This window comes from Alosa pseudoharengus, unplaced genomic scaffold, assembly GCF_046254945.1.
Source record: "Alosa pseudoharengus isolate Yale_2024_CS ecotype anadromous, Long Island Sound unplaced genomic scaffold, YU_APseudo_1.1 YU_APseudo_1.1_scf_24, whole genome shotgun sequence".
Lineage (NCBI taxonomy): Eukaryota > Metazoa > Chordata > Actinopteri > Clupeiformes > Clupeidae > Alosa > Alosa pseudoharengus.
Window position 1 is genome coordinate 9,424,853 of NW_027468689.1, and position 17,500 is coordinate 9,442,352.

Below are 17,500 nucleotides of genomic sequence, written 5' to 3' on the forward strand. Positions count from 1 at the left end.
GGTTTGGGAAATTTGTAAAATAAAAAAAAAAGGAAACACAGTGTGTTTACACTGTCAATAGCTCAAAGCAGGAGATTTGGTAACACAACTCTGGAGAGATGTGGTCTCGTGGTGTGATGCCTCACATAAAAAAGCAATAAGTACATTTGATTACAGAGAACAAAAAGCCCTGTTCACACTTAAAGCCAATTCCCACTAGTCAGCTTGGAAAGGTTTTGGTTATAAATGAACCCAAAGAAGAATCTCATGGTTTTTAAAAGAGACCCTCCAACCCCCTTCTCGCCCAGCACCCTTTTCAAACGGGTGGTCTGGCAGTCTGAGCTGATCATTATGTGTGCATACATTAGCGGAGCCTGTCAGTATCGGTTGGCTCATCCCACTGTTCCTTAATTAGGATTATCTGTCAAAGTATGACGAGGAAACACCCCCCTCTGTTTGACCACTCCTCCTCTCTTTCTTCTCTACCTTTCTGCCATTGTCTTCCTTCCTTCGCTTTTATTTCCTGTCATCTATTTCGTTTCTCCTACCGTGTTCGGATCTGTGGGCTGTGGGGATTTCCCCATCAGGGATGGACACCAAGACAGAAAAACTCCTGACCTCTTGCTATTAATAAAAAAATATCCTCTGCTCCATCTCTTTCATTCATTCCATCCTTTCACACACATATACATGCACACACACTTTCCTGGTTTTCTTGCAGTAGGAACCCCCCCCCCCCCCAAAACCAGAGCCGAGCTGAAATCAAATCCCCCACGCCGGACGCAGAAGGAGCCAAGCAGCCACCCAGTCAGCACACACAATGGGAACCATTATGAACCATCACACGCACAATGGGGGAAAATCCCATCTCCCCAACGTACACTCCACAGCACAGCACAGCACAGCGGCACGGCACGGCACGACACGGCACGGCTCAAGGGCACTACTTCTCCCTGGCCGTCATAGAGTCGCTACTGGACGAGTGGGTGCTAATGGCTGGACTAGCCTGAGGGAGCGCTAGTGCTAGTTCCCAGCGCTAATCTGTGGGAAGTGTGAACGTAGCAACACACGGAGGAGGAAGCCTGTAACTAATACATCTCTCAGCTCCTGACACGCTGCCAGTACTGCTGAGAGCCCTTTCTTTATATATATATATATAGGCACATCTGTATGCTGTACAGTCTGTGTGGATCTTGAGCGGAATATTGTCGTGATGCCAGTTTCGATGAACTAGATCAGTCGATGTCCTTTCAATGAGCATGAGACATACTTCCCCTAGAGCTGGCCCTGGGCAGACTGAATGGCAGTGGTGCTTTGTGTGCTGCTGTTTGTCTCATACTAGCAGGTGGAGGGATGCTGCAGCAAGGGTGGGGTGGGGCGGCCCCACATTTCCCAGCAGTCTCCTCAATGCATTCATTATCCCCTCGACCTGCGGCGACTTCAAAGGGAAAGGGCCGGTAAGAATAGGGGAGAGGAAGTGAGAGAGCGAGAGCGAGAGAGAGAGAGCGAGAGAGAGAGAGAGAGAGAGAGAGAGAGAGAGAGAGAGAGAGAGAGAGAGAGAGAGAGAGAGAGAGAGAGAAGGGGCAGTGGGCAGACTTCCACGCTGCCTCCTGAAGCACGTCAGGGCTCTCTAATGAGGTCCCACTGCCCGGTTGGATCAGAGACAGCCGAGGTGGTGTCAGCCAGTCCCCCTGACCTTTCCCCGACAGACAACCACCACGACGGCGGCAGTCCCAGAACTCCAGGAGGGAAAATCGGGAAGCCTGGCTGCCTGTTGCCATGGCTACATCATGGGCACTGACCACAGGTACAAGGAGCCAATCAATTAGGCTAAGTGATTTTTTTTCTGTTTCAAATAGGCTTTCATTAGAGTCCATATTGTCCTGTGGTCCAGAAGTCTTTCCATGTATGCTGTGTATGCACCATTTAAATGGATCTAATTATGAAACTGTATTCACTTTCAGGCCAGAGTGGGTGTGCTAAACTTGTTGAAAAGCTGTAATTACTAAATAACCGAAACTTCTGGTGCAACTATGACTCATCACAGACTGTTCTGATGTTTTCGCGGTCTCTTTTCTTTCGAGGCTGGACATTCCGCATTGAAAATGTAAGCACTGCAACAAATACACTTCAATAGGTCATTAGAAGCCCTGCTGACAGTGTTTTTAGCTTTTGCTCGACTAGTCACAGTGCTACCCCTACGAGACCTACATTAGCCTTTGCCACACTCGATGAAACGACTCAGACACAGACATTAGCCCAGACATAGCGCCACTGCTCCCCACGCTAACCTCTCCCCACTCCCATTACCCCCACCTCTGTCTGAGACACTGCAGACGCAGCAATGAGATTTAGCATTGCGCGCACTCGGCGCTAACCTTTCCCGGCTTCCCATTAGCGCGGCTCTCTGCACTGTCTAGCGCCGGACTGTTTAACAACTAAAATTAGCCTTCCCGAGCGCACTCGTCTCTGCGCGTGGCGGCCTCCCTCGAGTCCCCCTGGTTTACTCTCCCTCTTCTCTCTGCGCCGGCGCGGAGAGTTCACCCGGGTGGCATCAGAGGACATACAACGCTGCTTTTGTTTGGCAGCGCTACGAACAGGAAAGAGAAAATGGGCGGGAGGGATGCTAGCGGTGGGATGCTCATTACAGAACCCCCTAGGGAACAGATGAAGGGTGCGTATGTGTGTGTAGTGGGGTACAGGCTATTGGTGGTGTCAGTGTGTGTGTGTGTGTGTGTGTGTGTGTAGTGGAGTACTGGCTATTGGTAGTGTCTGTGTGTGTGTGTGTGTGTGTGTGTGTGTGAGTGAGAGAGAGAGTGTGTGTGTGTGTGTGCATGCGTATGTGTGTGTCGTGGGGTACAGGCTATTGGTAGTGTCTGTGTGTGTGTGTGTGTAGTGGGGTACTGGCTATTGGTAGTGTCTGTGTGTGTGTGTGTGTGTGTGTGTGTGTGTGAGTGAGAGAGAGTGTGTGCATGCGTATGTGTGTGTAGTGGGGTACAGGCTATTGGTGGTGTCAGTGTGTGTGGTGGGGGGTAGTTGGGCATGATGTGACATGACTACAGATGGCTGCATTTGCTCGTCTCCTGGGTCCCAGTGGAACCTTTAGCAAGCAAGGGGAAAAGAGTGTCACCTGGACAGGTGTCTGGTGGTGGCGGCCGTGGTGGTGAAGGTGTTCAAACAAACACGCACGCACGCACGCACACACACATCTATTTCTTGGTGTCTTCTGCCAAACAGAGACTTAATTCCTACTGCATACAGTATGTACTGTACGCACACACACATAGGCAGACACACAAACACACCGGCACAAAACACATATACAGTACACACAGACACACACACACACACACACTCACACAGGAGAGAAAGGCAGACCCTATCTCACATGTACACACATGCTACAATTTCTGAGTCTGAGGGATAGAGAGGATAAAGCTAGAAGAGGGTTTATTTTCAGTGCTTTGTTATAATACCAGATAAATAACCATTCAACTAAAAAAGAGCCCTAAAAGTAGCTAGGGAGAGAGAGGGGAGAGACAGAGAAAAAAAGAGTGAGAGAGAGAGTGAGAGAGAAACAGAGAGTGCAACTCCCAAGGCGTGTTTGGGAGAATAAGTAGCTTAGGAAAATATAAGCAATGCAGCGGTTTGCAGAGGCAGCAAGCTCACTTAATCTAGCTGAAGAAATGCTATCAACATTATTAGATTGATCTGTATTTATAGCTTAGTGATCTCTATGGAGAAGAGTTGGTAACGCAAGTGGTGAGAACTTCTGCGAGAGTGGTAGAGAGAGAGGGAAGGGGGAGTCAAGAGGAAAGAGAGACACAGAGAGACAGAGAGAGAGAGAGAGAGAGAGAGAGAGGGGTTTAAATAAAGGAGGAGTAATTAGCTGGTAGATCTGAGAAACAGAAAGAAAAGGATTAGCTCTCTAAATCCGACCCTTGGCGGCAGGTGGAGGCTCTTGATTGAATTTTTATAAAAAGACTGGAGTGGGGAGGCTCGGAGAAATAAAAAGACAAAGAGAAGAGTTAGTTTATTATGAAAAAAACACACATCTGAGCTTCCTCTACATGCACGCAGACACAACAAATACACAGGCAGTGCTAGTACCAACACACACACACACACATATACACACTCATAAACACACACATATACACACTCATAAACACACACTAATGACAAGTGTCTACTTAAACTGATGTATGTCTACTTTAAGCCCCTCATCGATCCAGTCCACACTTACAAATGCACACACAAGCAGACCACACACACACACACACACACACACACACAAAATCATGAATTGCTAGTCTGACTGCTATCTGACAGCTCTAACTCAACGATCAGACCAATCGTAGCTGTTCGGAACACAAAAGGCACCGGCCTGGTCTGTGTATAATTAAACTGTAATGAACCTCCTCTTCCTTCTGGGACTAATTAAATCTTTTACTTTTTATTCCCTCATATACATTCTGCTATAGCAGCATTTTATTTCCTAATCAGAGCACATAAGTGGCCCACAATCACGGGCAGATGAGATAATTAGGCGCCTGGCAAACGCCCTCACTATCAATTTAGGCCCCTTTGAATCTCCAAAGCTGACTAGGATCATTTCCTATTGTACATATTTAATAAATTTATTCACCTCGCTTTCCTTTCATAAATAATTACGGTGGAAACAGACAGAAAGCCCTTTTTTTGGTGTGGAGTCGCTCTCATGGTTATTCAAAGTTGACTGTGGCGTCCGATGCTGAGGGGTTATTTTTCTTCAGGTTGAAATAAAATTCAGAAGTTTCTTGAGTGAGCTGCGCTGTAGAAATGGAGTGGACGGGAAGGCCCAGTGGGCGGGAAAACTGGACGCGATCGATGAGCACTTATGTGACAGTGTGTCGCTTCTTTGTTGTGGCAGGCCAATCAGTCACCGCAAGCCATTCAAGCAGTCCGGCGGCACAATACTAGTCTGTCGGACAAGGGAGCGAAAGAAAGAGAAAGAAAGACAGAAAGGAAGAGCAAGAGCATGGGGCAGAGGGCAACTAGCTGTGTGTGTGTGTGTGTGTGTGTGTGTGTGGGGGGGGGGGGGGGGGGTGGATAAGTAGCCTCAGAAAATAGCTGGCACTTTTACACTCACAGAATAGGAAACATCCACAAAAGTAGGAAACATCCAGGGAAAAAAAAAACAGTGCAAAGAAGAGAACAGCGATTCGAGACATTTACAAAAGCCAGTGTCTGGTAAAACGGCGGCCTTCGCTGGCGACGATCGGTTAATATGGATTAGGCATTGCGGCGAGGGAAAGGTTAACGCGTTGCCCGCGCTTCCTCTTGCTGGCTCCCTGTTGGGCGTAAGAGCCACTTAACCTTTCCCAGGAGAAAGGGGACTGGCCACACGGGCGCCGCGGGACGGAGGTCATCAATCAGCGGCGTGACGCGTCCACCTCAGGAGCACCCACACAGCGGGACCAGTCCGCCTCCTGCGTGGACCGGCCCGATACCGTGTGCCCTTTCACACACCGTCATTTAGTCATTCCACAAGTGGACACGTCTACATGTATGGTCGGAACACACACACACACTCGCTGACTCGTACTGCCGTTAACATGCACATGCACACACACACGCATATATAGACACACACTCTTATAGATGCTTGTAGCTATATCCAGCAAACTGTCAGTAAGTGCGCACGCACGCACGCACGCACCTCATCTGTGCTCACAGCACATTACTATCTATGAGTATTCTCTAGATGTACATAGTACGTAAAGGATCTTTTATTAGTTACATGATAAAGTCAGATAAGAATGAGCAATAACAATAATAGGAGAAAAAATGGTACAAAATATACGCCAAAAGTGGTACAAATGACAATATCATTAGCTAGGAATTGAAGGGAAATAATTCAGAGGGGCTTCTATCACAGGCAGTTATCTTATCTTAACAATGAGTTTATAATGGGCAGCCGTGGCCCACTGGTTAGCACTCTGGACTTGTAACCGGAGGGTTGAGGTTCGAGCCCCGACCAGTGGGCCGCGGCTGAAGTGCCCTTGAGCAAGGCACCTAACCCCTCACTGCTCCCCAAGCGCCGACGTTGTAGCAGGCAGCTCACTGCGCCAGGATTAGTGTGTGCTTCACCTCACTGTGTGTTCACTGTGTGCTGTTTGTGTTTCACTAATTCACCGATTGGGTTATGCAGAGACCAAATTTCCCTCACGGGATCAAAAAAGTATATATACTTATACTTAATAACATGGTAATTACCAAGAACAGAGGTCTTTTAAGCCATGCCAGTCAACTAGCATGACAAGCTCCATCACACCGGCCATGGTTTGGTTATATAGTAACAAGAGAGCTGACAGAAATGACTAATCTTCAGAGAACAGGCCCAAAACAACCGCCATCCATCCTCAGCTGCCTCACGACCAAACACCAGCTGAAGATCAGCTGAACCTGAGCGTTTAAAACTGAAGCTAAAACCGTCACTTTGACTACTGCCTGCACAGCTCCTGCTCCGGCTATGAACCTCCACCACCAGCCAGAAAAAGTCTTACTGAAGCAAAGCTCTCCCAAGCAGAGGAATGCCTGCTCCGAAATCTCCATGTGAAGACAGGACAGCCCACTGACGATCACACAGAGGACGGGGAGCAGCCATGACTGATACCCATTCATATTCATGAGTAGTTTTTTTTTTTTAAATTTCTGCTCTCGCTTTTTTTTCCCTTCTTGTTGCGCTTGATTGACAAAACACATCAGCACAAACAAATTAGGACCTCGTCGCAGAAATGAGGACCAATTTTAGCGATATAAATAAATAAATAACTTATTTATTTATTTATATCGCTCAAATTGGTCCTCATTTCTGCTGTGTGTGGTGGGTGATAGCACAAACAGCTTTATCCTCCCCGCCCAAATGTGATGGAAGAGGGGAAAAGTACAATAACAAGATGTGCACAACTTAAATGTCATGCTCGGAATAAAATTACACTGGCTTAAAAATGTGGTTAGAAAGTGTGCTAAATATTTGGATTGGGCAGTGGTGTGTGTGTGTGTGTGTGTGTGTCATTAATTGGACAGTGATGTGTGTGTGTGTGTGTGTGTGTGTGTGTGTGTGTGTGTGTGTGTGTGTGTGTCATTAACATTGTGGTGCTAGCACACTAATGATACACATCGCCTATATTTAAACATGGTTCTACTCTATTTATTTATGCCTAATCTACACATAATGATCAGCCTCAACATAATGACCCCGCCTACAACCCGACTTCCTTACTACTGACTGAGTAATAATGGCTGTGGCCACCCATCTGCCTTAGTACTGAAGACTAGAGCAAACAGAGCTGCTGATTTCAGGAAAACTAATCTGGCCTGTCAATATTTACATGATTGGCGCTAATGATGAACACGCATTTGAAGGGCACCCCAATCTGCACTTCACAGCCGTAAAGGGAAAAAGTCAAGGACACATTTCAACACGAGGGCACGTTTCAACACGAGGGCACGTTTCAACACGCATGTCTAAATGCATGACCTGTGGTGGTGTTGGGCCCTTTTCTAAGCGTGTTCATTAGATGTGCTGTGTCCAGGGAGGTCCTTACGGGCCCGTTTTATTGGGCTGTGTAAATCCCCGCCTCTCTGAGGTGCAGTAAAACACTCCGGCACCTGGGACGGACAGTGTGAATTATGAACAAAATAAAGGAGTGTAGGGTTTAGTGCTATTCCCAAGGTCTCACTCAAAGATGCCAGGGCCTGCTAAGGGACCTCACTGCGTTCCGGAAGGGACAGATTTACGTCAGAAGTTTTTGACAAGTACAGCAGACTAACTTTGTGGAATGTGTATGCGTCACTTCATATACCTCAGCTAACATCAACACTTTAAACCACTATTCCATGGGTTAGCTTGACAGACCAAAAACAAGTATTTTCCTTGACAATTTTTTCTATTTTTTGGGAGTTTACGCTAGTGAGGACTCCATGTAAACTTTTCAGTCACTCACAGCCAAACAACAAGCAGAAGTTCAGGCTCTGATAGTTTACTTATGTGCATACCCACATGAAATGACCAAAAGAGGAAATACGTTCTACATGGTTCCATAAACGAGGCATATTGCACAGTGTGTACAAAAAACTGACAAACCCTATTTATGCTTGAAAAGTGGCCGGATCATTTCTTTCAAAAAATCCCCACACCAAGGATTTGCTGTGTCACCACATTAATCCCCTGCTCCTAAACAACTCCAGTTGAGTTCGACATGTTTACTCAGTTTGCCTCACGGTCATTAGTGGTGGCAAAATTAAGCGAATTAAAGAATAATCTCCATTTCAGCCCATCAAAGATTACTGTCAAGGCCTTGGCTTTTTTGGAGTAAACAACACAGTGTGACCCTGACTTTTTCACTCTCGCACGACTCCGGGAAGGCGAGAGATGACCGGCTTTTTTGCCGGACACATCTGTGATCTGTCAATGCCACGCCAAGTTGGAGACGACAACCGCCACGTTTTTGGGACTGGTGTGTGTGTGTGTGTATGTGTGTGTGTGTGTGACCGGAACGGGGGCCTGGCTAATGGGCTTGGGTCGGTGCGTAATCTCGCACGCGCTCAGATCCGGACATCGGATGGATGGGAAATGGCAAGCGGCAGATTTGTAAACAGAGGATCAGAGAGGGGGCTTTCATGTCCGTAAATCCTCTGGCAAGATGGCACTGACTTAATCGTCAGGGGCCCTGGCGGCCTGCCTGCCTTCTTCACGCGGGGCTAGAAGAAACAGGCGAGGATGAGGAGAGGAAATGGAGAAGAGGGTGAGGAGAGGAGAGGAGAAAGGGATGAGAGAGGAGGAGAGGCGAGGAGAGGAGAGGAGAAAGGGATGGGAAGAGTTGACATAGATGCTAACAAAGGCTTGGCTAGGCCCAGTGCAACGCTCCCCATTTGGAAGATAAATAAAGACCGCTGGGTTAAGTCTCGACTGATAACTCAGTTCCCAGAATAGCCACCATAACCATATGGGCAGTAATGACAGAGCCGTGCCTTAATGCCACTGGTGAAGTTTCAAAATGTCATTACTGAGGGACACACTCCTCCATATCTTAAAACTGATCAGTATATCCATATGTGCTGCACATACATTAACGTCATCTAAACCCCCTTAATTCAGAGTATCTGCACATATACGGATATATCATGCACAGACTACTACAGTAGAAGCAGACAGCAGATAATAAAATAGCTTTAATGTCGAGCAGCATTAAATGGTATAGATCTCAGATAGTTACCCAGACTGTTCTGTGAGCCTACAGGCTCCAAAGTCCCAGCAAAGGGAACTTTAAAAAGATGGGGAGGCACAGGAGTTGGTGGGCATTGGGAGAAAAATGGCCACTGGGGTATTTTCCTCCATTATCTGAACGTAATGACTGTATCTCTGTCTTCCGCCCACTCCACTGTGTAATCTTGGAATCTACTGTGGTTCTGGGACGAGTCTGCCTACAGGGACTCACTGGCTGATCACAACATCAATGCCCCGACTCGGACTCAAACAGAAAGAGAGAGAAAGGGATGGAGAGTGAGAGAGTGATAGAGAGGGGGGGGGGGGTAGGAGTAGGAGGAGGTGCAGATAGGAGAAGAGGCTGAGCAGAGAGTGAGGCAGCCATTTTGTAGTGTACCGAAAGTGGGCAGTTGCCATGGTGAGCTGGGCAGGATGAGATTGAGAAGGCTGAAGTGGGATATGGTTGACTAATGGACAGAGAGAGAGAGAGAGAGAGAGAGAGAGAGAGAGAGAGAGAGAGAGAGAGAGAGAGAGAGAGTGAGTGAGTAAGGCCCAGTCCTGCTTGCACCAGAGACTGAATACTGCACTTACAAACGCCAATATAAGAGGGACGATAGCCAGGGCTGCCCTGGCTTTCTTTAAGTCATGACGTACTGTACAGCCAATCTGTCATAAAGAGTTTGGAAAACACAACCCATACAAGTTTGTGGGCCATTACAAAAATGACCTAAATGATTCATGAATAGTAAAAGTAGCTCTTCCCTTCAAAAGCCCAGCATAGTATGGGACCAGAGAACTGATGGCAGGGAAGAAAATAAAAGTGGTCTAGTATGAAGTGGAAAGAGAGAGAAACAGAGAGAGAGAGAGAGAGAGAAGAAAGAGAAAGAACAAAAATAAAAAGAGACAAAGACATAAAAAGACATCTTCCAGTCAGCAGTCGTCTTTTGTTTTTGTGATGGAAATAGCCACTAAGTCCTACACAATGGAATCCGCAACAGCTGCCCATTCAAACACTGAATGGTCCGCTCGTCCTCGTCCTCCACCGCCTCGCCTCGCTCAGTCACACGCAGGACAAACAAAACATCTCGCATCCCCTTAAAAGGGACCCAAGAAATCACAGCCTGACTTCAATATCCTATTTGTTCCACGTGACGGAGAGTTACACCCATGTGTTTCCAATCCCGATTTCTACTTTCGCCAACGCAAGGGAAAAAATAACATCCAAGACCTGCAATTAGATCGAGCTAGAAAGCATTAAGGCTAATTAGCTCATATATCACATTCAATAACAGAGCTCTCGTGAGCACGACAAGTAGACCCGCAAAGTGAAAGACTTGGTGTGAAGTCTGGAAGTGTTTACGCGTTTCTTCATCTCAAGCGCAACCTCATCTGACATGCGATTTGGCTGGCGCGCCTCGATTCCCATTTTAATGTTTTTCTAGGAACTTAAAGTCATCAAAGTAAATCAGGCAACCATGCTTCAATCTGGCGTTGAGGTATTTTAACCCTCCATCACGACGGCAACATTCTCTTTCCAACATTTGCCCGCCCCGTTTGGAACGAGAGGAAAGAATCTGATCCTGGATCAGGCTCTATATGAACAGATAACAATCAGACCCTCAAGGGGCTTGGAAGGCATTGTGCGAATGCCAGTGCTGAAAATAACCTGCCCGTATGGTAAACGAACCCGGTGGGAGTCCCTCTTCACACATCAGAGACGCTATAGACGTCTCGGTTTCCAGGCCTACAGTGCTGTCTCTCTGTCAGCCAGACATCCACTCATCATCAACAGACACCAGCTGTCATTCCAGTGGCCATTCCTGGCAAATAAGACATCGGCCAATCTGTCCATCAAACGTGGAGCGTGCGATGATCTCGGTGTGCTTATCCTTTGTTCATTTCAGTGAATGACGTGAGCGTGCACATACATGAATATTGAAAACCCAAGGGCAGATATGCATCTGCTTAGTATAGATATAGAGAGATAATGTAACATGCAGTGGTGTGTCCAGATGCATGGAGATAAGCGGTGTATCCATATATGCTTCCATCTTATCTGCAGAAGCAGAGATGCTCTTAACACAAGACACAGGAGTCTCTTAACACAAGACCTTGAATTTCCTTGAATTTCCCCTTGGGGATCAATAAAGTATCTATCTATCTATCTATCTAAGACACAGGAGTCTCTTAACACAAGACACAGGAGTGCTGTTCTGACATGTCTTGATCATTCGGCTCACACTTCCTAGCAAGAAATCTGCTAATCGTGTTTCATTACAACCAGAATCAACTTGCCAAGGCTCTCTACCATGTTCAAAACCTACCATCTCCTTGACCAGCCACCATGTTCAAACCATCTTCTTGACTAAACATTAGGGCAGAGTGAGATACTTCACTATCAGATTTCTTTTTCACCCGACATTTCAAGCTGAGTATTTTCCCCGCTAGTTCAATCCTAGGGCATGCCACTGGTGTGTGCCAAGGTAATTTCCACAGAAGTGTTGTCACTGATTGCATCTGGGTGGTGCATGTGTGGTCCACTGGTTTCCAATCAAAAACATCACACAGAGAAAATGTTCCTAATGTTCTCTCCACCTGAGTCTGGTCCTAATCTAGACCTGGGGAACCATCTCCAGAATAATCAAACCAGACCAGAATAATCAAACAGGGTAAACTGACACTGGACTAGAAGGCAATATCCTAAATGGATGACATCAGTTGTCAGAAAATCTGTTCTTTTCAAATGTAAAGGCCACAGCAATAAGAACACCCACTGTCGTAACACTTTAGCTGAAGCCTCCGACATGTCCGGGCAGATACCATATCCTCTCATTAGCTGTCATAGTAGTTAATGACCAGTGGCATTGCAGTGTCACATCCTCCTTATTTCTCATTGACATGACAGCTTTGCATAAACTCACAGCCATAAAAGCTGATGCCACATCTTGAGAAGCTGCCATAGCAGCAAATAAGACAGCTGCGAAGCCAATTACTGATAATGATGACATGATGATGCCATTATATCCTTAGAAATCATTGGTCAGGAAACCAACAATGAACGCCAATGATTTTACTGTGTCTTCCATTGAATATATTTTAAGGATAACTGCTTCATAGCATTTATTTATGTATGCTTTATTTTACCAGGTGAGTCCCATTGAGATCTTTAATCGCTTTTTGAATGGGAGCCCTGGTATGGAAAAATGTTGTGATTATCAACAAGCTGATAACTGACAATGAACCATAAGCAGGTTCAGCTTGAAGCAATTTCACAACAGACAGCATGAATTTGCTACATGATGCCAAGGGCATACTGAGTACACAGTGTATTAGAGCATACTGAGTACATAGTGTATTAGAGCATACTGAGTACATAGTGTATTAGAGCATACTGAGTACATAGTGTATTAGAGCATACTGAGTACATAGTGTATTAGAGCATACTGAGTACATAGTGTATTAGAGCATACTGAGTACATAGTGTATTAGAGCATACTGAGTTCATAGTCTATTAGAGCATACGGAGTGAGTTTGTACATCTCTGGCCGGATCACCGGACGTCTTTGACTGGACCCTACCTGAGCAATCCAAATTTCCTCTTGGTCTTCTTCTCCGGGTCATCCGATTTGCTTTTGTCTTTTTTCTTGTCCTTCTTTTTCTTCTTCTTCTTCTTCTTCCCCCCATCATCCAGCTCCTGGCTGGGCGTGTCTCCGCCAGAGGTCTCATCGGAGTAGTCATCTGAGAGGAAGAGGAAATGGAAGGACAGGAAGTCAGACGGACTCCATGGCAACATACATTCACTCTAGTCCATGTGTGCAAAACAAAACAAAAAAAACAACAACACGAGAACATGCCGACATACTGGCACAGATATGTAAGTATAGTTACACACAAAACACACACATACACACAGTTTATTTATTTAGTTTTTGTCTTCAGTTGTTTCTGTGGAGGGAATCAACCATGCTTCTCAAATGGGGGGGGTCACATTACGCCTACCGTGCTCCAACAACTCTGTGTGTAAAAGAAGAGGATTGAACACTGGCCATGAAACACACCACACACACACACACACACTCCTATTAAAATGCAGATGGGTTTGGCCGCCATGTTAAGATGGCCCAGGATTTATTCATTAAGAGTCTGGAGCGAACCTCAAAAGCCCTCGTCTACTCCCTACTCTATTTCCCACTCTCACTTTTCCTTTCTTTCCATATCTCTTTTCCTCTCTCACATTCTCACTCTCACACACACACAGACACAGACACACACACACACACACACAGACAGAGACAGCTTTGGCTGCTGAGAGGATTCAGTGTCCAGTGAGGAAAGAGAGCGGAGAATCCTCTCCCTTGAAGAGCGCTGAGTCATAGCGATCCCCCCCACCTCCACACCCCACCCCCCCAGTTCAAAGAGGAGCCTTGGCGCTCTCCCCCCTTGACTGGTTCAGACGCGAGCCGCTCCCGCTAATGGCTCACATTTCCAACTTCATTTAACATCCTTCACCTCGGCGTAAACTCTGGAACTTCATCTGAAGGGGCTGGGTAATGGCGGCGCCAGGATTAAAAGCCACAGCTGCGAGGGACTTGCGGAAGTCCACACTTAACATGAAGGATGGACATTCCTACGCGCAGGTACTATTTCATTACCTCTTCTTTTGATGTTGAATGTCATTTTCCATGCCAAGGCAGGGGGGATATGTCTTTAAGCTTAACAGCTTTCTGTAATGGTGGTGCAAGTTTCAGAGACATTGTGCCATTGTAGAAATTGTTCTCCCTAAAAGTGCTTGGCAGGCATGATATTGATGAGACACTGATGTTGGCATAATGGTCTTACAGTCGCCTAACTTGATGAGTAGAGCCACTTCAATCAGTCGGCAAAATGGAATAAATGTGATGTATGGTGATAACGCAGCGGATATAATGTCTTATATCATCCCACAGGTAACTCTGTTGGAGCTGTAACGGCAGTCTTACATCTGCTGAGTTTGGGGTGTTCCTTGAGTCCAGTACAATGGTTCTACTCATGCAATAAGCCCCGAGAGGCCGTAGGTTTCAGTGATTTTAAGACAGCTAAGGCACAATGTAAGGGAGTTAAATACTTTTCTAAAGAGGTTAATACATATACCTTTATGTAGTATGAAAAATATAATGGTTTAGCCATGAATGCTCAGAGAAAAATGTATGTCTTCTAGCAGAATAGCTTGCATAGCGATGCAGAGACTCTGCAGCTCAACTCAACAATGTGAAAGGTTGCAGAGATTTTCAAAATGGCTTTGAACGTGATTCAGCCAATCATAAACAAAGACCTTAACTATCCATTTTAGGATACAAATTTTAAAGTGACATCGGACCTGCACGCCCTTATTAAATTTGACATATATAAACATATGCATCCATTGGATTATTCTTAATAGCCATACCATCCTCAGGTTCCGAGGGCCCGTCGTAGGACTTGTCGATGGCGTTGCGGAAGCTCTGGTTGCAGCCGCGGCCGCGCACCATGTGGGTGGCGGGGCGGTGGAAGGGCACCTCCATCTTCCCGGCCTCAGCCATGGCGGTCTGCAGGCTCTCCAGAGAGCTGGACTTCTGGAGGCCGAGGCCAGGGCCGAGCTCCTCACCGGCACCTGCAGCAGCACCTGGGACAGGAATGAGGGAGAGATTTACATTTTAAAATGATACCTTATTACGATGTACAACAGTACGTATAAGTATAAGCATAAGTATAAGTATAAGTATATATATACTCTTTTGATCCCGAGAGGGAAATTTGGTCTCTGCATTTATACCAATCCGTGAATTAGTGAAACACTCATCACACGGTGAACACGCAGTGAGGTGAAGCACACACTAATCCCGGCGCAGTGAGCTGCCTGCTACAACAGCGGCGCTCGGGGAGCAGTTAGGGGTTAGGTGCCTTGCTCAAGGGCACTTCAGCCGCTTCCTACTGGTCGGGTTTCAAACCGGCAACCCTCCGGTTACAAGTCCGAAAAGCTAACCAGTAGGCCACGGCTGCCCACCTGCAGCAGCACCTGGGACAGGAACGAGGGAGAGATTTAGCTGGCGCTTCGGGGTCGATTCGCTCTGTCGGGACTTATTTTCCCAATAATGACCGGGGTTCTATACATTATCCCTTACGTACAGTACAGTACAGTACACCAGCACAATCAATCAACATTAGCAAGATGTTATAAGAAGGCAGAAGTGCAAACCCCAAAAATTAGATGGGGGGGGGGGGGGGTGTAAGGTGACACATAGGTGTCAATAACACCTCCAAACCCCTGGATGTGTGTATGCGGATTAGGTGATGGATAGGACACAAATAAGAACACAACAACGACACTAGACGTGGGAGATGTGGAACACAGGGGTAGAAATCTACTGACACTAGACGTGGGAGATGTGGAACACTGGGGTAGAAATCTACTGACACTAGACATGGGAGATGTGGAACACAGAGAAAGAAATCTACTGACACTAGACGTGGGAGATGTGGAACACAGGGGTAGAAATCTACTGACACTAGACGTGGGAGATGTGGAACACTGGGGTAGAAATCTACTGACACTAGACATGGGAGATGTGGAACACAGAGAAAGAAATCTACTGACACTAGACGTGGGAGATGTGGAACACAGGGGAAGAAATCTACTGACACTAGACGTGGGAGATGTGGAACACAGGGGTAGAAATCTACTGACACTAGACGTGGGAGATGTGGAACACAGGGGAAGAAATCTACTGACACTAGACGTGGGAGATGTGGAACACAGGGGTAGAAAAATCCCAAAGCAAAACCAGAAAGGAGGGGAAGAACAAGACACACAAACATGGCTTAGGAGAGGGGGAAGAAGTGCGATGAGAGAACTCAAAGGAGGAGTGGAAGTCCACACACACACACACACACACACACACACACACACACACACACACACACACACACACACACACACACACACACACACACACACACAAACACACACAAACACACACACACACACACACAAACACACACACACACACACACACAAACACACACACCTTGCACTGCTAGAATCTTGACATATGAATCACACCCAACTTGACTTCCCATAACCCTCGTACTAAACTGAGCTGCTGCCACAGAGACTCCGAGTTGAAATGGGTCAGATAAGAATTAAAGACATTTCCAAGGAGCTCAGAGAGCGCTTTCAATGGCACTGACAGAGACGACAAAAATGTGCACATCTGAAAGCTCCCTTAATGCGGAATCCGACTGCGGAATATCGCGGACTGCACGAGTGGAAAATTCGGCAAATAGGCATTAGACACAAGCCCAGGGAGGTCCTTAATGGTGTTTGTGAAGCGGAGCAGCGGGAAGAGAGGTGTGTGTGTGTGTGTGCGTGTGTGCGTATATATGTGTGTGTGGTGGGGGGGTTAGGATGAAATGCGCAGTTTGAGAGGCAGGATTTGTGTCACAAACCTAATTACTGCTGTCTCGCTGCAGCGTGATGGAATTAAACAGCCGAGTGAGGGCAGGGCACCAAATGCGGCAGGGTGTGAAGGGTGTGTGTGTGTGTGTGTGTGTGTGTGTGTCTACACTCACGCAGTTAACCTATGTCGGAGTGTTTCTGAGAAGTTGCCGAGTTATGATGACTTCTGCCATTGTAGGGTAAAAGGGTAGAAAAAGAGAGAGATTGGGAGAAAGAGAGAGAGAGAGAGGGGAAGAAAGAGAGAGAGGATCAAGAACAGGCCAAGTGCATAGCACATGGTAATATGTTAAGGATGATTACATCCCAATGCAAAGGAGTAAGAGGTTTTGCAGTAATTGGTCAGGCTTAAAATGATTCAGCAGTGTATTTATTCAGAGGTATGGTGCGTCAATGTGGGAGCAAAACGGGGAGATTTAAGGAGAGAGGCAGAGAAAGGGGTGAGAGAAGAGAAAGACAGCGATGAGAAAAAGAGAGAGAAAAAAAAACACAGCTCAGGGATGAACCTGATTCTCCAACTGTCAGTCACAGGTTGGGGAGTAACCATGGCGACAAACAGTAACACTTTTTTTTCCTCTACACTAACTGGGGGCATGTGATTCAAGGGGTCAGTTGTCAAGACGACACCTCTGCCTCGAGACAGGCTGCTTCCCTGGTGTTCTTGTGAGCAAAGACATACTTTTTACTTCCTCTCCCTCCACACACACACACACACACACACACACACACACACACACACACACACACACACACACACACACACACACACACACACACACACACACACACACACACAC

At 46.6% G+C, this 17,500-nt stretch overlaps 1 protein-coding gene across 2 annotated transcripts in view; it reads right to left on the minus strand.

The window, feature by feature from the left end:
• pard3ba (par-3 family cell polarity regulator beta a) overlaps nt 1-17,500 on the minus strand; it is a 168,772-nt gene that overhangs the window by 42,278 nt on the left and 108,994 nt on the right. For both annotated transcript variants that reach the window (XM_076303066.1, XM_076303067.1), the window contains 2 exons: nt 14,658-14,873; nt 12,811-12,970 (listed from right to left, as the gene is read on the minus strand). In XM_076303066.1, the coding sequence (XP_076159181.1) occupies nt 12,811-12,970; nt 14,658-14,873 (376 nt within the window). The remainder of the gene's footprint in view (nt 1-12,810; nt 12,971-14,657; nt 14,874-17,500) is intronic.